This window comes from Papio anubis, chromosome 12, assembly GCF_008728515.1.
Source record: "Papio anubis isolate 15944 chromosome 12, Panubis1.0, whole genome shotgun sequence".
In the NCBI taxonomy this organism is placed as follows: Eukaryota; Metazoa; Chordata; class Mammalia; order Primates; family Cercopithecidae; genus Papio; species Papio anubis.
In genome coordinates, this window is record NC_044987.1 from 39,936,344 (window position 1) to 39,956,146 (window position 19,803).

Sequence of the window (19,803 nt, forward strand, 5' to 3'; positions counted from 1 at the left end):
ACTGATTTAGATCATTTCCATTTAGGTTCTAAGAAGTAAAATTTTGGAGTTTCAAAGGGAAATTTCCAGGAATTTAAAACATCAATCAGCTACACTTAATCCTTCTTGGTTTACTCTCTTCTGAACTTAATAAGCATAGACCTTAAATATCCTTTAGAGAAAGCATTTCATATTGAACAAATTGAGTGGTCATCTAGCAACCCTACAGATGGACTGGAGCATCTTATGATAAACAAATTATAGGAAAGACATCATCAAGGATTTGGTGATCTTATTTTGCAGGCAGTTGCATAAATTCCTAGAGCCAATGCAGGCAGGGTCAAGATGGTACATGTGTTGATCAGGAATCAAGAGTTGATCCAGAGATTTCATTTTGGTATAGGACATAAATCTCAGAATAGTCTCTGGGCTTCTTTTGATCATGATTTTCCAGCATAGTGTTAGATAACATAATAGATGTCAAATAACAAAAATAAATGTCTTCATATTATAGTATAAAGACTTTAAATCCCACCACTGTGGTAGGCTGTGGGTTGGAAGGCTCCCTGGAAAAGCATATTTAAGATTCATAAAAGCAAAGCCAACTAGTTCCACTTTAGGCCTAAGAATTATGATATGAACCTTGAACATTCACAAAAATTATCTCTTCCTCAAGCATAGGTTAATCAAAATTAAACCCTTAGTTATGAAAAACTCAGATTTTATTTTTTAATAAGTCTTCGTACAGGCTTTTCAAGATTAGAGAAAATTCTGTTTGCAAACTGAGCTATTTAGCCTGCCTACACTGGAAAGTAGAAGTAATCCTTTCAAAGCACAATTAGTAACTGCCTTCTGTGGACAGAGCAGTCTAGTAAATGTTCTGGAAAGTATAAATGAAGCAGACAATCCAAATTCTGCCCTCAGGGGTGGGATTTGTCTTATATGTAGAATTTGCTCTCTAGCATCAGTGAGTGTTGAGGTCTGAAAACAAGGGAGTAGACACATCTTAGGTCCTTATTGGAAACAAGACTTCTTTGGCTTCATACTTAAATGGAAAGTTTACACGGAATCATGGGTGCAATCCATTCTCAAATGAGAAAGGAGCCATCAGCTCTGTGACTTTCAGGCTAAGCAGCCTCATTCAGCAGTCTGCTTGGATAAATAAGGTCTTATTCTATCATCACTGCCTGTCAGCTGTACCTGTCATTTGGTGTCACTAACTTAGGCCAGATCAAACAGAAAGCAACCTCTTTCTGCCACAAAGCATCTCCCCTAGGCAGAGATCACAACATAAACTAAAGCACTAACTCTCAAGAGCCTGTTGTCACGATGATTCAGTTCATATATTATCTCTGACTTTTCTGAGATCATCTAATAAGTTCTAACCAAAAATAAATATTTAATATTTCATTAAATAACATTATTACTTAGTCTAGGGTGATTGGGTTACATAGGATGGCTTGAAAGAGATAAGCCTTGGTGGACATTTAAAAAATTTAACTGAAGTAAAGAGCAATTGGTTTAGTTCTCTTCCCCTAGAGTGTTCTCATGTTGAGAAGACAAAACTTTGGGAACAATCACAGTGGGGCTAGGTACACAATGCAAAATTGCTGCTGGAGAAACTGAGCGAGTAAATATTAAATAACTAAGTGCACGCTGGATGAATAATGTTCTGGATCCAAGAAAGACATACACAGGTAAAAAATGAATTCATGCCTTTTGTGTTGTTCAAAACTTGTACTTTATTTTTCTCAAATATTTTTACTTATGCTTTTTGTCATTATCCACAGTGTTTTTTGTTTTTTTTTTTAAGCCTGAGCCACTTTGTGGTTTTAGCCTCAATATAATAATCATCCCCTTACTCTTAGACTAATTCCTTTTCCCCTGTCACTTAGGCTTTGTATAGTTTGTAAAAATGAGGACCTTAGAAAATCAACATTTCCTGTGAACTTGAGACTATATGAGCAGTGCCCCAATCAGTAGGATTAGGCATGTAAAACCAGTTGGATAGCAGATATATTATGATCTCTTGGACAAAGGTATAGTTGTGTGCATGTCTACAAGGTCATCGTGATTTGCCATTAGCATAAGGATCATGTAGGTTGACCAGGGTGAGGTAGGACTATCCACAGGATTGTGTAAATTGTGGTAGGGGAGGCAGTATACAATATTCATGAATTAAACACCTAGCTAACTGCTTTCCTGAAAATGGTCTGTGTTCTAAAAGACAAAGATCTAGGTTTTTTGCTGTTTTTTTCTTTAACTTATGAAGATGCAAGCCACTAATACATTACTTGCTCTAGTTTAAAGTGAAAGCAACTGGCTATGGTAAGGTAGAGAAGACAGCTAAATTGTATCAGAATATTTAAGACTTCTAAATTAAGTTCTGAGTTACCTCACCTTATAAAAATATATGTCAATATACTAAGTACTCAACAAAGATCCAGGATGTGGGATATTTAAAAATACATTTCTCTTGGATCAGCACCAAAAATATCAGTTTCTGTACAACCCGTGTCAAGTTTTTAAGTATACACACATTAAAATTATTTCTGATAAAAAATCACAAACTCCACAGAAATCATTAAATATGTATGCAAATTACTTTTAAATACATTCTGACATCAAAGTCAGGCAATTCACTTGGAAGAATGTTATAATGAATATCACTGAATTTTTGTAGTAAGATGTTTGACGTCAACTTTGATTATGGGAATACTTTACATCTCACACAAAGGAGGCACTGGTACTTAGAAACTTAAGAAAATTACTAGAATTGTTAAGACTGAGGTGAAGAATTTGTACAGCCTTCCACAATTTCAAAGAGGTAGTGATAGATACTTGTCCTCCTGGCAATATCAAATGCAGTTTCTTCCAGGTTGTTTTTCAGCCCTGGTTTGACGTAACGGTTCATCAAGAGGAGTTCTAGGGTATCCTTGCTGTCTCTGTTTCCAGCAGCAAGATGCAAGGGGGTCAAGAGGCCTTTTGTTTGGGCATTGATATCTGCATCATGCTGCAGTAAGAAAGAAGCCACTCTGGTATTATTCCACTTACAAGCACTGTGCAGGGGCGTCCAGCCATCCACAGTCACTGCATGAACGTCCGCCCCCTGTGCAATGAGCTCCCGGACAATATCTAAGTGTCCACTGTAGGCTGCGCGATGAAGAGGGGTATACTCATCTTCATCCCTAGTGTTCACATGAGTGGCCTTTTCAGAAAGTAGTCTCCGCACTGTAGTTAGCTGAGAAGAAAAATGGAAATCTTTCAACTCAACTCAAACCAAAACAATAACCAAAACAAAATTGTCTTGTGGTGTTAGATTTAATTAAGTTGAAAAAAAACTTGTTAGTAGATGACTTTAAAATGAAAATAATTTAAGATCTCTTTTTTGGGAGGAGAGGACTACTGGTTTGAGAATGAACAAGTTAGTGTTAACTATACTTTGTTGCTTCTAAGAATGAGATTCTCTGAATATCAAACCATACCCTTACTCCTGGTCCAACTAAGGTTCATTGCATAAAAGCTTCAGTCCAATGAATATCATAGGTTTTAATTGTATTTAATATTTTATATGTTATCTGTGAAGAAAACATAACTGCTTGATTTTTCTATTGGATTATCACACCAATATATACACTATATGAAACTTTTAAAAATAAAACTTTTAACAAAAGAATAAAGTATTAATAAGGAATTCTAGGGATTTAAGAGCTCAATTCCTTCTCAATACAACCTTAGAAACATCCTTTTAGGTTGTAATTTTTAGTTTGTTCTATGGGCCTCTGGTTAAATGTGGCATGCTCTTGGGTTAAAAAGCTATTTAAAATGCAAGACCCTTTTAGTTATTAGTTTACTAAAACAGACATGGGGAAACTTAGTAAAATTAGGTGGAAGTGGCCAAGCAGAGGGAATAGGCTTTTGATGTTCATTCCACTTGGATGATCCTGGGCAAATTAATATTCCTGAATCTCAATTTCTTACTCTATAAAAGAGAAGAATATTACTTATAGAGATACATGAGGATTAAATAATGTAATAAAGTACCTGGTATAGTTAGTATTTAATAAATGTTAGTTTCCATCCTCTTTCCTAAATGATCCTAATGACTTTATATAAATGATTTTAAAATATAGATGATTGCTTGCTATCTTTCTAGATAATTATCCTTAAACCCCCAAATAATACCTAGCATGACACTTTGCAGCTTAATATGTGCTTTCATGTACATTGTCTCATTTGGTCCTCACAATCAAGAGATAGGTATGATGGCCATAATAGGAAAGGCAGGCCTTCTGGCTTGAACCCAGTGCTATTCCTACTGTCACACTTCCTTCTGTAATTTTTTTTTTTTTTACCCGATTTTTTTCAGCAGCCCAAAGAAGCAATTTGCTTGGGTCTTTTTCCATTTTTTTTTCTTGCAATCGATACCACTCTTCATTTTTGTCATCTTGCTCCTCATCTTCATCAGAATTGCCTACCCAAAGACTTTGAGTACCAGTAGGAATAAGGTGTCCATGTGTTTCCAACAATTCAAGTTGGTTAAAGTGTTCAGAAAAATCCAAGGAATTCTCTTGGTCTGGTATTCCATCATCATTTCCTTTTTCTTTTTCCATTTTTACTACTATTCTAAATAAAAAGCATTTCAAATGCCAGGGTATAATCTTCCTAGAGATAAATTATGACTGCTTTATTCATCAAGACCTGAAAACACAAGTACAAAAGTTATTAGTAAAACAATAATTCAGGCTTTATCAACTGCATAGATAAGTCTCGCAAACATATACAATTAAACCCTGTGTAAACTCTTGTTTTTCTTATGGTATTCCTTACATACACTAAATACCGGTGCTGACAGAAAACAACAAAAGAAAGAAGCATTAGACCACTATTAGATCACAGATGATCTTTAGTGGTCTAATGCTTCTTACTTTTGTTGTTTTCTTCTAAGTCAACTATATTATTGTATAACTATTATTATTATTATATTATATATATATATTTTTGAGACAGGGTCTCGCTCTGTCGCCCAGGCTGGACTGCAGTGGCCGGATCTCAGCTCACTGGAAGCTCCGCCCAGCGGGTTCACACCATTCTCCTGCCTCAGCCTCCCGAGTAGCTGGGACTACAGGCGCCCGCCACCTCGCCCGGCTGGTTTTTTGTATTTTTTAGTAGAGATGGGGTTTCACCGTGTTAGCCAGGATGGTCTTGATCTCCTGACCTCGTGATCCACCCGTCTTGGCCTCCCAAAGTGCTGGGATTACAGGCTTGAGCCACCGCGCCCGGCCATAACTATTATTTTTAATCTACTGGTTTAGGTATGATGGTATTATGCTAAGAGTGATGAATGCTTGAAGGTTTTGAAGTATAACTAATACAATGAAGAAGGTGCATTCAAGATTTTTATAAACTAGACACACAGATAATATAGAGCAGAAATAAAAACTTCTAATTCCTAAAAAAACTACTTAGAAGAATCAGGGATTCTTGAAGATGTTAGCCCCCAAAAGGACATCTGTCCCAATCTCTCATTGGAGCAGATATCTTTATCACAACATCTACGCTAATTATCCTATGTCTACTTTGATAATTTCAGGCCTAGGAAAATTCACTGCTTTAAAAAGTAGTCCTATTTATTGATAGGCAACTATAGTTCTTAGTTGGGTCCTTGTTTTCAACTGAATTTTGGCTGCCATTCATTCCTTCATTCAACTAATATGAATAGAATGTCTGGTATGTGTCAATTTCTGGGTACTGGGATTCAATAATGAGCAAGATCCTCAGGAAGCTTACTCTAGTGTAGGCGACTGGCAAAGACGTCATGTGACTGGCAAAGACAACATGATAAGTACTACTACAAGACCTTATCTAGAAACCATGAGTATACAGGAAGTTCATAATTCCCCTAGTTCTAAGGGATTAAAGAAGGCTTCCTGAAGGAACTGATGTTTATTCTGTTAAGCCGCCATATTAATTTATAAACCAGTATCAGCTTAAAGAGTTACACAGCATATAAACCGTAATCAATTACAGAAAAGGAGAATAACCAATAGATAGTTTAAAAATACCAGTTCCCAGCCTCCCAACTCTATTTGTCGAAATCTTATCAGTCTTTCGAGGCTCTTCTCAGATGTTATCTCTTCCATTCTTTCTTGATCCTCTCATTTAGATCACTTTCTGCTTTCTACTTTTTTTGGTGCTACATTGTATTTCACCACTAACTTTGTTCTTGTTTTTGCCCCTTAAAAGATTATAAGTTTAAAGATAATGACCACATTTAACTTATATTTATCTCCTACTTGTCTATAGAAGGCATTAAGTATGTGTAGCATTATATTTAATTAAAGTCTTGTAGCTTGATTTTGCCTGGAAGGGATTCTGAGAAGTTCCAGAGTTAGGCATACCCCCAAGATACTGATTTCTGGTACCTAATCTCACAAGTTTAACAGTATACAATCTTAATGTGGTATTAAATTTTATTACTAGTGGCAATAGCACTAAACTCAAGTTTAAATCTATTACTCACATCCAGTAACTTTTCTGGACCTGTTACTTTATTGTAAAATGTAAGAATTTTACTAAAGTGTTCCTAAGGTCAATCCGGCTTTTCAGTTACCCTTGGAATCAGAGACACCCAATCAGAATCGCTTTGTGTTTTATTAATTCTCCTGGAGTTTCCACTTTTTCTTTGATTCTCAAACTAATTCCTGAACCTTGCAACACAAAAGTGACCATACATCAATTCATTAAACACTTAACAGAGGCTAAAAAATAAAAGTTCACTTGTAACTATATCAAATATAGTAACCTTATACCACAGATCTTATCCTCTTCCTCAACATGCTTTTCCTTTTAATAAAAACTCCCTTTATATAAATTTTGAGTTTACAGATTCAGATACAACAAATTATATATAAAATTTTACTGGTATATTTAGTTTAAAAAGCCAAACCTAGGCGCATCTACCCGATTCACAGTTAAAAAACAAAACTGATTACTTGATGATGACATTCCTGATATTCCATCAGGAATATCAGGGTACGTTTCCTAACTTAAAGGGCATATCCTATTTTGAGAGAGATCCGAACTATGTCAACTCCTTACAAACAACTCAGTGATGGGGGTGGGGGGGAATATAAACCTTACAGATGAAGGAGGTTCAGATAGATAAAACAACTTGCCCTAGATCAAGGACCCTTCAGTGGAACTGAAAGGGCAGACGTTCTAATTCAAAAGTTCCACATTATTTTTCGCTGCACTATACATCTTACTGTTATCAGCACAAAGCAATGCAGCTGTGCTGAACTCAAGGACCTATGGGTGACACCTGTAGAGAGTCTGGCGAGTGGGAGGGAGGGAGAGGGGATCCAGCTTCGACACTCTGCCACGGGCCGGGAACTCACAATCCCGCGAGCTCCGCCTGAGGCCTTCTAAATAGCCAAGAGCGGAGAAGCGGCTTCAGCCCTACCTGGGGACCAGGACGCGGCCTGACCTGCAGGGCTCGGCCTGTGTCCACAGGCTACCCACCCGCACTGGCTCAGGAGTTCTTAGATGGCGCGGGTCCACCAGAAAGCGCGGTCCGGGACAGGGAGTAACTACCCACCTGACAGAAGGGAAAATCGCCGCCTTGCATCTCACTTCCGGGTTTGTCTCCTCGGCAGCTCAAGATTGGCTCCTGCGTGAGGGCGGGGCCTCGCCGCTACTTTCCCCGCCCCTTCACGGCGTGCGATAGCCAATGAGAACCGAACTAGACTTGAAGCGTCTACGTTTCCCATGAAGTGTCGCGAGAGAAACGGACGCCGTTCTCTCCCGCGGAATTCAGGTTTACGGCCCTGTGGGTTCTCAGAGGCAAGTTTGGACCGTGTTGTTTTCTTCTCACGGATCTTGCCCTTTCTTCCTGGAAAGAAGACAGCCTCAGGTCCCTATTGTGGGGCTTTGAAGAGTCCAGGAGTGGGGTAATTTAGGAATCGCATTCGTCTCCTGTTTCTGCAGGTTCCCAGGCTGAAGCCCAGAGTTAACTGGAACCTCGGAAAGAACGGGCCGAGTGGGCCGGGGAGGGGTCCTGGCGGGCTCCGCGTTCTAATTTCCAGGCGCCGGGCGGTGAGGGCGTGTTGAGGCTTGGAATCCCAACGGAATCTGGAGCTCCAGATGTGGTGGGGGTTGTCTCGCGGTGGCAGCCACTCTTCCCCAAACCTGGCTGTTTTCAGTCATCCTGCTGGTGCCTAAAGATGTTCCTCCGCAGACCACGTGTTTGTTTATTTGCACTCGCTTTAAACGCGGGTCCCTTCCCTTTTCCAAACTAGCCAGGTCCTTTAAAAAAAACAAATCGTGTGTTTGAGCAGGAAATACAGGATTGCCTCCGTTCTCCAGAGTAACCTATGCCTGCAACTTAAAAATATCTGCACATCTAGAGTTGTTTGTGTGTTGAACCACAACCATATGTGATCCTTTTTGCCCATTTGTTTAGCATACATTAATTTCCCATAAGAGCACGGGAAAGGAAAATAGGAGTTTAATCATCCTGGTGAAATTAGGATGGCACTGGAGATGTATTATTTCTATGCTTAGTTCATTAAAAAAATTAAAGTATAATGGGTGTTTAGATGAAAATGAGACTTCTAGATTTGCCAGTCTGCTTAAGACGTCTGTACCTTGTGCAGCGTAAATCATGTTGGTTAAATACGTGCAGGCTTTTAAAAAAATGTGTTTTATAATGTAATTTTGTTTTTAGAATTTCTAGAATTTGGAATCGAGTGCATTTTCTGACATTTGAGTACAGTACCGAGGGGTTCTTGGAGAAGAACCTGGTCCCAGAGGAGCTTGACTGACCTTAAAAATGAGTACTGCAGATGCACTGTAAGCACCAGACTTCTGGAATCCCTTGTTATTTTGGGTTTCTAAAGCTCGTCGACTGTGATCACAATAAAATAAAACTTATTTAATAAGCAGTAAATAAAGAACCTGCTTATGAACAGAAATACTAGTCATCAAAAAGGATATTTGGAATGTTTTTAATATTTATCTGTTTAGAAACTAATATGCAGCGATAGATTGGAGTCTTGCTGTAATTTGATCTATTGATATAGTATTAAGTTTATGTTCTTAGGCTTTGTCTTAAATTATTGAAGTTATTCAATTTTCCTGACAAATTCTTATTAGTCAGTGCAGTTCTGTTTAAGATTTTTAGAGTAAATCCTCTAGTATTAAATAAGCTGGAAATGAATTTGAATGAAATGGGAATAAATAAAAGGACTATAAAAGTTATGTGCACTTTGGGAGGCTGAGGCTGGCGGGATCATCTGAGGTCGGGAGTTCGAGACCAGCCTGACCAACATGATGAAACCCTGTCTCTACTGAAAATACAAAATTAGCCAGGCACGGTGGCGCATGCCTGTAATCCCAGCTACTCAGGAGACCGAGGCAGGAGAATCACCTGAACCCAAGAGGTGGAGTTTGCAGTGAGCCGAGATCATAAAAAAAAGTTATGTAGGAAAGACTTTAAACTTGTAGTCTTTTATCCTAGTTTCAAGTCCTTGGACGCTACTAGCTGTGTGATCTTGGGCCAGTCAGCAGTTCTCTGAGCCTTGCCTCAATTTTGCCATTTGTAAAACTGGAATAATTATACCTTTCTCAGATTAATTTTGAGGCTTAAATGAGAGAATTCATGTGAAAATACTTCATAAATTGCTACAGAAACGTGTAGTATTGTGATTTGAAAAGTATTCTGACCTACCTTTTTGGAGATAGCTGTCAGAACTGTGTGCATATCATTTTTGAAGTTTTTGAAGAGGAATCGTTTCTGGAAATATCTTTTATTTGTAAAGATTTGAATTTTGGAGATATATGCAGAGATTTTTTTTAAAAATTCATTGTGGTTTATTAAAAATAGCCTGAGTTTTCATCATGGGTTTTAGTCCCGTTTCTGTCACTAGTTATGTGATAAAACAGTTAATTTCTCTGGGTTTAGCCTTCTCATTTGTCAGAGATAATAATGCCTGACTCTTCATCTATGAGGGTTGAGATGAGATCATAGAAATAAAAGTATTTTATGCAATTAAAGTTTAGTGTAACTTTAGTGTAAGTAGCAATGTAATAACTATTACATTGCTACTTCACATTAAAGTAGCTTTGAATATTACCAAATTCAAATTGAAACGATTCTGTTTTGTTACTTGGCCAACTTTTTTAACGAAATCTAACTCTGTAGAGAGTAGAGTCAAGCAAGTGTCTTCAGGGGCCTGAATGTAAGTTATTAGCGTATTAGTATAAAATTGACTTATAAATTTAGAGGAAGGCTTTTAAAATTAACTTTGATTTTCTTGGAAGAGTACAAAGTCAGGTAAATAACAAGTTTAGATATAGGTGTCAAAACCTCTTTGGTTTTCTAAGAAGAGGAAAACAAGCAAACTTTCGGGCATGGGTTACATGAGTTTGTAAAACTGGTTATAACAAGATTGTAAATTTTTGAAGCAGTTATAGAACCTTGTAAAGATTTATGTACATTTGTTCTATATTGAACTAGTGGTTAGGAAAACTAATGTTAATATATGTTGAATACTTCAGATTTTCAGATGAACTCTAAGGCTGAAAAAAAGATTTTACTCCATAACTGTTATTATTTATTTTATAAGTTTCAGTCTCAATTTGTTTGAATATCCTTTTAATGAATTATTAATATATTAAATGTTTTTTCTTTCTTAATATAGTGATGATGAAAACACATTTAAAATCTTAGTTGCAACAGATATTCATCTTGGATTTATGGAGAAAGATGCAGTCAGAGGAAACGATACGTTTGTAACACTCGATGAAATTTTAAGACTTGCCCAGGGAAATGAAGTGAGTGTGGTTTATATTTGTGCACTTTCTACCGTATTCCCTTGGTCAACAAATTATTTTTCCTTCTAAAATTACAGATTTGTTTTATAAGCTCAGGTGCTTACCTTGCCTGCTTGAGTATCAATATACTAAAAGCTCAAAGTTGATTTTGTGTGCTTTGTGTCTTAAATTCAAGTAGGAGCTACTTTTGTACATAGTCTGTTAAATTTTACAAATTTTTTGGGGTGTTTACTGAATGCAGGATCCTGTGGCAGTGTCTACTTGAAATGTAAGGTGACTGTCAAAACTTCTGCTTTCAGTGGACACAGAAGAAAACTAGTGTGAAAGACATATATCCACAATCCTCAGATGCAAGGTTGTATGTGATAGGAGCCCTAAGGAAATTCTAAGTAGCATTTCCTGTGAGTTTAGAGGCAGAAAAGATCACATTTAGATTATAGCAAGATGAGGGCTGGGCACGGTGGCTCATGCCTGTAATCCCAGCACTTTGGGAGGCCGAGGCAGGCGGAACACGAGGTCAGGAGATCGAGACCATCTTGGCTAACACGGTGAAACCCCATCTCTACTAAAAATACAAAAAAAATTAGCCGGGCGTGGTGGTGAGCGCCTGTAGTGCCAGCTACCTGGGAGGCTGAGGCAGGAGAATCGCGTGAACCTGGGAGCAGAGGTTGCAGTGAGCCGAGATCACATCACTGCACTCCAGCCCAGGGAACAGAGCAAGACTCCATCTCAAAAAAAGAAAAAAAAATAGCAAGATGAGCTTAATGAAAAAGGTTGTGTTTAACTTGGGCTTTGGGGGAAGGGTAGAGTTTTGGCCAGTGGGGAGCATAGAGAATGTACATCCATGTGAAGCAGGAGTGAAGACACAGGTAAGACAGTATAAGGTATGTTAGGGGCCCTGTAGTCGATTTGGCTCACCAGCAGGTCATAGTTAGCAAGCATGCTGAGAGACTAAAAGTAAAGATTTGAGCTACATTAATGAGGACTTCAAATATCAGATTGAGAAATTTGTACCCAGTTCAATAGAAAGTCGTCTGGCAGCAGAGTATAATACCATGAATTAGAGACCAGTTTTTTGAAGTGTTGACCTTAGGGATGGGAAAGAGGAAGTGAATGCAACAGATACTGCAAAAAGAAGATTCGTGTACTTTGGTTAGTTGTAGGGTGTGGGGATAAGGGCAAAGGGGATGACAGTGACTCTGAAATGTGTGGAGTTTGGGTGAATAGTTGTACCAAAAATAGAAATAGGTAGATAGGAAAGAGGTACTTCTTTATGTGGGAAGGTGACAATTTCTGATTTAGACATTTAGAGTTGGAGACTGCAATGGGACAATCAGGGAAAAATTTCAGCAGGCAGTTAACACATCAGCCCAGGAGAGAGTTGGAGAATAAACATAAAAGTTGACTTGCAAATTAACACCTCCAATCTTGACTTTTCTGCAGAGTTCTCTTCAGTTTATCTGCTAGGTCCTTATTTCTTCCTCCCAAATATATATGGTGCCTCTCTACTACTCTCTTCACGCTAATAAACTTAGTCCAAAGCTTGATCATGTTTCACATGGCCTGCAGGAGGTCCCCTTCCATCTTTCTGCTTCCATTCTTTTTTGCTGCATCTACTCAGCATACATCTACTCAGCATAGCAGCCAAAGTGAACTTTTAAAATAATAAATCAGATCATGGCACTCTGTTGCCTAAAATTTTCCAAGTGTCATTCCATTGAATCTAGTATAAAATTCAAACTACAAGGTTCGACTCTATCTTTACCCCTGCCATGAAACTTCATCTGCTACTACTCTCTGCCTGATTTACAGTGCTACATCCACACCGGCACGTTCTACTCTGAGGCCCTTACATATCTAGTTCTTTCTGCTTGGAGCACATTGATCTTGGCGGGGCCTACTTCTGAGAGTTCAAGTCTTACATTTTTGGAGATGTCTTCCCTGATACTTTCAAGCACTCTTTTATCACATTTCTCTGCTTTATTTTTTTCATAGCGTATTTTTAATACCACTATCCGAAATAATTTATTGAATTATTTACTTATTTTTTATCTGTTGTCTTCACTAGAAGGAAAACTCCATGAGAGTGAAAATCTTTTGTTTGTTCATGCTATATCTTAGTGCTTAGAAAGAATCAGAAAGCAGTGGGTATACATATTTTAAGTTTCTTAATTAAGTGAGGCAATGGCTGGATTCTTTCATTTTAGGTTCAGGGGTACATGTGCAGGTTTGTTATATAGGTAAACTTTTATGACGGGTTTGTTGTGTAGATTGTTTTGCCACCCAGGTATTAATCCTAGTACCCATTCATTATTTTTCCTCATCCTCTCCCTCCTCCTGTCATCTGCCCTCTGGTATGTCCTAGTGTCTGTTGTTCTCCTCTTTGTGTCCATGTGTTCTCATCATTTAGCTTCCACTTATAAGGGAGAAGTGGTATTTGATTTTCTATTCCTCCATTAGTTTGCTAAGGATGATGGCCTCCAGCTCTATCCATGTCCCTGCAAAGGACATGACCTGGTTCTTTTTAATGGCTGCATAGTATTCCATGGTTTATATGTACCACATTTTCTTTATCCCGTCTACCATTGATGAGATTTAGGTTGATTCCATGTTTTGCTATTGTGAATAGTACTGCAGTGAACATATGTGTGCTGTGTCTTTATGGTAGAAGGATTTATATTCCTTTGGGTACATACCAAGTAATGGAATTGCTGGGTGGAATGGTAGTTCCATTTTTAGCTCTTTGAGGAATCGTCACACTGCTTTCCACAATGGTTGAACCAGTTTACACCCCCACCAGCATTGTATAAGTATTCCTTTTTCTCCGTAATTTCACCAGCATCTGTTCTTTTTTGACTTTTCAATAATAGAATGTAAGGTGAATTTTTCCTTCCCTGAAGGCACAAAAACTTGTGGCCAAAGGTCTGTTTCCTGCTGGAGAATCCTGCATGTGCTCTTTCTTTTTTAACTCTTGAGCCCTAAAACAGAATCTTCTCCTGAGAGTAAGCTACTTACTTCTACTTTGCCCTTTCCTTCACCTCTGCTTCCACTGTTTCCCTTCCCTGCATTCCTTAACCTTAACTGTTCCAGCCCCCATAACCCCTAGGGACTTCTAGATGCGTATTATGTTTACTCGTTTTCTTGATTTGTATTTAGTATTTCTTATTATTGAAGTCTAAATTCTTCCTGACTTTTAAGTCCCTTATTATGTTGGCCCATGCCCACTAACCAGTCTTAGTTCTGTTCCCTAGATTCTTGGAGTCTTTTTAAAAAAATTTTTTAAATTTTGAAGCAATGTCAGTCTCATAGAAAAGTTGGCAAGAATGGTGCATAGAATGCCTTACTTGTCACCCAGGTTTTCTAACATTTTGTCACATTTGCTTTATCCTCTCTTTACAAATACACATGATTTTTTTCCCTCAACCATTTGAGAGTAAACTGCATGTATAATCATGGAAAACCAGGAAAGTAGTATTGATTCAGTGCTATTATATAATGTTAAGATGTTGCCAATTGTTCCTATAATGTCTGTTATAGCTCTTTGGAGGCTGGTTGGTGGCATCCAGGACCCAGTCCAGGTTTACATATTATATTTAGTTGCCATGTCTCTTTGTCTCCTTTAATCTGGTACATTTTCCTGAATCTGCCTTGCCTTTGTTTTTCATGACCCTGATATTTTGAAGAGTACACAGGCCAGTAATTTTATAGAATCTTCCTCAAATTGACTGTATGTGGTATTTCCTCATGATTAGGTTCAGATTCTGCACTTTTGGCAAGAATACCACAGAAGTGAGTCGTGTTCTTTTCAATATTTCCTAGAGTCACCGCCAGCCAGTTAAAAAAAATTTTTTTTAATGTTCAAATGATGGCAAAATATATTAAATACATAACATAAAATTTCCCTTGTTGGCCGGGCGCGGTGGCTCAAGCCTGTAATCCCAGCACTTTGGGAGGCCGAGACGGGCGGATCACGAGGTCAGGAGATCGAGACCATCCTGGCTAACATGGTGAAACCCCGTCTCTACTAAAAAATACAAAAAACTAGCCGGGCGCGGTGGCGGGCGCCTGTAGTCCCAGCTACTCGGAAGGCTGAGGCAGGAGAATGGTGAACCCGGGAGGCGGAGCTTGCAGTGAGGGCCGGCCAGGGCACCCCAGCCGGGGGGGGGGAGCAAGCCCCCCCCAAAAAAAAAAAAAAAAAAAAAAAAAAAAAATTTCCCTTGTTAACCATTTTCAAGTGTACAGTACAGTAGTGTTAAATATGTTCATATTGCTGTGCAACCAATCTCCAGAATTATTCTCATCTTGCAAAAATGACACCCATTAAGCAACAACTTCTTTTCGCCCCAGTATATTTTTCATTTGGTTTGTTGTTTTTGTTTTGTTTCTTCCATGCCTTTGATTGTGATCATTTTCTTCCTTTTACTCAAATAGTGTTCATTCTGGAAGGCCTAGCTTAAATCTCACATTTTTATTAAAGTTACCCTAACTACCATACGCACAGTGATCTATACCTTGTGTTCTTTTGTATGATTAAGCACTTAAGTTTCTTTAGGTGCATCGTATATGTCTTGAAAGCCTGTATTAGACTTTTTCTGTATGATTTCCCTCCTTCACTGAAGTTATTCCTAGAATGTCTTCCTCAAAATCATTTATCTTTCCTAGTGCAACTAACATGCCATCATGTTAGTTCATCCCTTCTAGACTTTGTGTCCGCAGGCGAATTGTCCTGCCTTGAGTTCAAATTCGTCGTAGTGTCATCTCTGCTGCTAGTTGCTTACGTGTCCATTCTAGTACACCCCAGAGTTTGACTTATGTTTAGATGTATAACAGTTTGCCTCTTCCATTAGAGTTTGAACATATTTAGGATAGGGATGATATTTTATTCATCATTGTATCCTCAGGACTCAGCAGAGGGTCTTGCATAGAGTCAGTATTTAATGAGGGCAGGGATATAATCTGTTTTGTAGATTGCTATTTTTTTAGCTTCTGGAACCTGTAGGAATTCTAAATAAATGCTGAATGAATTACATGAATGATTTGGATTGAATTTGGTATCTCTTCCATACATTCTGTTAAAGTGCTAAGTTTATGTTTGATTCGAATAATAGAAAAAACATGATCACCTTGTGTAGCTTGAGTCAGAGACTTGGTGTAATTGGAAGATGGCTTTTTTTTAAGATAGCTTAGTCAGCTAAATTAGAGTCAGATTAATTACCAGATTGAAAGTCCCTTTGAATAAATAAAATGTAAGTTTTTAAATTGCCATACATAATAGTGTCTTTTGTTTTTTTAATCTCTTTCATCTGCAGTTTATAAAAATGTTACCTGTAAAACATACTAATTTTAACACCTTTTTCTGTTGATCAGGTGGATTTTATTTTGTTAGGTGGTGATCTTTTTCATGAAAATAAGCCCTCAAGGAAAACGTTACATACCTGCCTCGAGTTATTAAGAAAATATTGTATGGGTGATAGGCCTGTCCAGTTTGAAATTCTCAGTGATCAGTCAGTCAACTTTGGTTTTAGTAAGTAAGTATATTTATTTACTTGAGTGAATGATTACTTGTGTATGGTATTTTCTGTATAAGACGCACAAACACACAGTTAACCATTTTGCTTTCCATATAAGCTATTTTCTTAGTAAATATATTCTTTGAATTTTTTGTACATCGTCATATTAATTTATATTTTCCTAATTGATAGTGGGACTGACCCAGCTACTCGGGAAGCTGAGGTGGGAGGATTACTTGAGTCCCAGAAGCAGAAGTTGCAGTGAGCCGAGATTGTGCCACTGCACTCCAGCCTAGGTGATAGAGCAAGACTCCATCTCAAAAAAAAAACACACACACAAAAAAGTTGGGACTGAATATCTTCTCAGGTTATTGTACATTTTGGTATCCTCTCCTTTTCATATTGTCTGCCTATTTTGAAAACTGAGATTTTTTTGTTTGTTTGTTTTTCTACCTGAATTGCAGAAGTTACTTATATATTCTAGTTAGTAAACCTTTGTGATACATATATTTTTTCCCAATTAGTGGCTTGTGGCTTGTCTTTTGACTTCGTTTATGGACTCTTGTTGACAGAAATACTTAATTTTTATGTAGTTAAATCTATTGTTTTTTCTTTTTTTCCATTTATGCCTTTGGGACTATTTATGATATTCGTCAATCCCTGTATTATAAAAATATCATGTGTTTTTTCTTTTTTTTTTGAGATGGGGTCTCGCTCTGTTGCCCAGGCTGGAGTGCAGTGGCGTGATCTTGGCTCACTGCAACCTCCACCTCCTGGGTTCAAGCAATTCTTCCGGCCTCAGCCTCCTGAGTAGCTGGGATTACAGGCGCCCATCACCACATCTGGCAAATTTTTGTGTTTTTAATAGAGATGGGGTTTTTGCCATGTTGGCCAGGCTGGTCTCGAACTCCAGACCTCAGGTAATCCACCTGCCTTGGTCTCCCAAAGTGCTGGGATTACAGCCGTGAGCCACCACTTCCGGCCCATCATGTCTTAAACATTGTACAGGATCTCACATTGCATTTAGTAGAAAAGTTTGCTTAGTTTCTTCAGCCCGTGTCAGGTTTTCTGTTGTCTTTCGTGACCTTGATACTTATAAAGAGGTCAGGTATTTTGTAGACTGTCCCTCAATTTGGGTTTTTCTCTTGCTTTCTATGATTAGATTGGGATTACAGGTTTTGGGGGAGAATATTCAAGAAGTGACCCTTTCGGTCACATCACATCAGGAGGTGCATGACATCAACCTGATTTATCACTGGTGATTTTAACCTTGATCACTTAGTTAAGCCGGTCTCTGCCAGGTTTCTCCAGTGTAAAGTCATTATTTTTTCCTTTCCATATGCTGTTGGTTAGAATTGAGTCTCTGAGTCCATCTTACTCTCAAAGGGAGGGGAGTTAAGTTTCCACTTCTGATGGACATAAAACCACCAAAGTAATTAATAAGTGTTTTAGGGGAGATATTTTAAGACTGTGCAACTTTTCTATTCCTCCTTAAATTTGTTCATTAATTTTAGATTCATCAGTGGATCTTACCTACAACAGTTATAACCGTGATATTCTAATTGTGATTTTCTATTTCCTATATTCTTTCTACATATATTAATTGGGATTCTTTTGTAAGGAAGATTTGCCCCTTGCCCCACATTTGTTTATTCAGTTTTCTATATCAGTTTATTCAGTTGTCTGTATCAGTTTATTCAATTGTCTGTATCAGTAGATACAGACTTTTTTTTTCTTTGGGTTATAATTTAATACTATCATAATTTACTTGTGTCTTAAATTGTTCCAGCTTTAGCCATTGGGCTCTTTTTGAGATTGGCTCCTGTATCCTTTTGATGTACCCCCATATCCCACCCTTTCTTCTGATTTTTTTCACTGTAAGATGTTCCAGGCTGATTTTGTACTTTCTCTTTCTTAGTTTCATACTCAATCATTTCTTCAAGGAGCCCTGGTTCCTTTTGGAGAATGGTATTTGGAAACCAAGACCTGGATGTTAGATGTGCCCATTACTATTGTATTGTTGCTTCTAGGCTCTCAGTGGACAGAGCTAAGAAAAATATATGTACATACTAACCCATGAGAATAGACATACTCATGTTTATTTATTTATTTATTTAAATTTTGCTTTTGAGACAGGGTCTGGCTGTCTTGCCCAGGCTGTAGTGCAGTGGTATGATCATAGCTCACTGCAGCCTCAACCTCCTGGGTTCAAGCTATCTTCCTGCCTCAGCCTCCCAAGTAGCTGGGACTATAGGCATGTGCCACTGTATTAGTCCGTTTTCATGCTGCTGATAAAGACATATCCAAGACTGGTCAATTCACAAAAGAAAGAGGTTTAATGGACTTACAGTTCCACATGGCTGGGGAGGCCTCACAATCATGACTGAAAGCAGGAGGAGCAAGTCATGTCTTATATGGATGGTGTCAGGCAAAGAGAGAGGTTGTGCTGGGAAACTCCCATTTTTAAAACCATCAGATTTCTTTAGACTTATTCACTATCACCAGAACAGCACAGGAAAGGCCTGCCCCCATGATTCAGTTATCTCCCACGAGGCCCCTCCCACAACACATGGTAATTATGGGAGCTACAAGATGAGATTTGGGTGGGGACACAGAGCCAAACCATATCAGCCACCACACCCAGCTAATTTTTAAGAAATTATTTTTGGTAGAGATGGGGTCTCACTATGTTGCCCAGCTGGTCCTGGGCCCAAGCAGTCCTCCTGCCTTAGCTTCTCAAAGTGCTGTGATTGCAGTTGTGAGCCACCATGCCTAGCCCATATTTATTTCTTATTTATTTTTTGAAGTGTGACTTTATATTGGTAGGTAAATTTTTTTTTGAGATTTTGTCTACATGAAAATATGTTTACTTTCCCCTTGATTGATAGTTTGGCTGCATATATAATTGAGTTTTAAAAGATTTGTATAATACTTCGTCCTTGTTTTTAAAAATTATAATCAGTGTCTCTACCCTCCTTCTATTCAAATCTAAAACTCGAGACATTTTTTATTTTTTATTTTTTGAGAAGGAGTCTCACTCTCTCGCCCAAGCTGGAGTGCAGAGGCACAATCTTGGCTCACTGCAACCTCCATCTCCCAGGTTCAAGCAGTTCTCCTGCCTCAGCCTCCTGAGTAGCTGGGACTACAAGTGTGCACCACCATGCCCAGCTAGTTTTTTTATGTGTTTTTAGTAGAGATAGGGTTTCACCAGGTTGGTGAGGCTGGTCTTGAACTCCTGACCTCAAGTGATCCTCCCACCTCGGCCTCCCAAAGTGCTGAGATTATAGCCGTGAGCCACTGCACCCAGGCGGGACATTTTTTGACTTTAGTGTTTTCTTTCTTTTATCTTATTTTTAAACTGCATTCTGTTTTGAAAACTGTTTCCCCACCCTATGTACATGTTTACCTATTTCTTTGCTCACTGTCGTTTCTTGTATTTCATTTCTTTTCTGTAGATTCAGTTTCCTTCTTTCTGAAG

The 19,803-nt window shown here is 38.3% G+C and overlaps 2 protein-coding genes across 13 annotated transcripts in view; one reads left to right on the forward strand and one right to left on the reverse strand.

Annotated features, from left to right (window-relative positions):
• Positions 1 to 1,701: 1,701 nt before the first annotated feature.
• Positions 1,702 to 7,686, reverse strand: ANKRD49 (ankyrin repeat domain 49). 3 transcript variants are annotated; one of them, XM_003910559.5, is made up of 3 exons: positions 7,580 to 7,686; positions 4,335 to 4,680; positions 1,702 to 3,220 (listed from the first exon to the last, which is right to left on the reverse strand). In XM_003910559.5, exons 2-3 carry the CDS (start codon positions 4,590 to 4,592, stop codon positions 2,759 to 2,761), a joined length of 720 nt encoding a protein of 239 aa, XP_003910608.1. In that variant the 5' UTR covers positions 4,593 to 4,680; positions 7,580 to 7,686; the 3' UTR covers positions 1,702 to 2,758. The 3 variants fall into 3 exon arrangements, with proteins under 3 accessions (XP_003910608.1, XP_009185382.1, XP_009185384.1); XM_009187118.2 differs by having other exon boundaries at positions 7,445 to 7,586; XM_009187120.4 differs by lacking the exon at positions 7,580 to 7,686 and adding an exon at positions 7,504 to 7,522.
• Positions 7,687 to 7,711: 25 nt separating this feature from the next.
• MRE11 (MRE11 homolog, double strand break repair nuclease) overlaps positions 7,712 to 19,803 on the forward strand; it is a 78,801-nt gene continuing 66,709 nt past the window's right edge. For 5 of the 10 annotated variants that reach the window (XM_009187125.3, XM_009187126.3, XM_021926446.2 and 2 more), the window contains exons 1-4: positions 7,732 to 7,931; positions 8,708 to 8,832; positions 10,683 to 10,815; positions 16,183 to 16,343. In XM_009187125.3, the coding sequence (XP_009185389.1) occupies positions 8,813 to 8,832; positions 10,683 to 10,815; positions 16,183 to 16,343 (314 nt within the window). In that variant the 5' untranslated portion in view covers positions 7,732 to 7,931; positions 8,708 to 8,812. Of the gene's footprint in view, positions 7,932 to 8,707; positions 8,833 to 10,682; positions 10,816 to 16,182; positions 16,344 to 19,803 lie in introns of those variants that run through there. The other 5 variants (XM_003910557.4, XM_021926447.2, XM_021926454.2 and 2 more) reach the window with 3 other exon arrangements.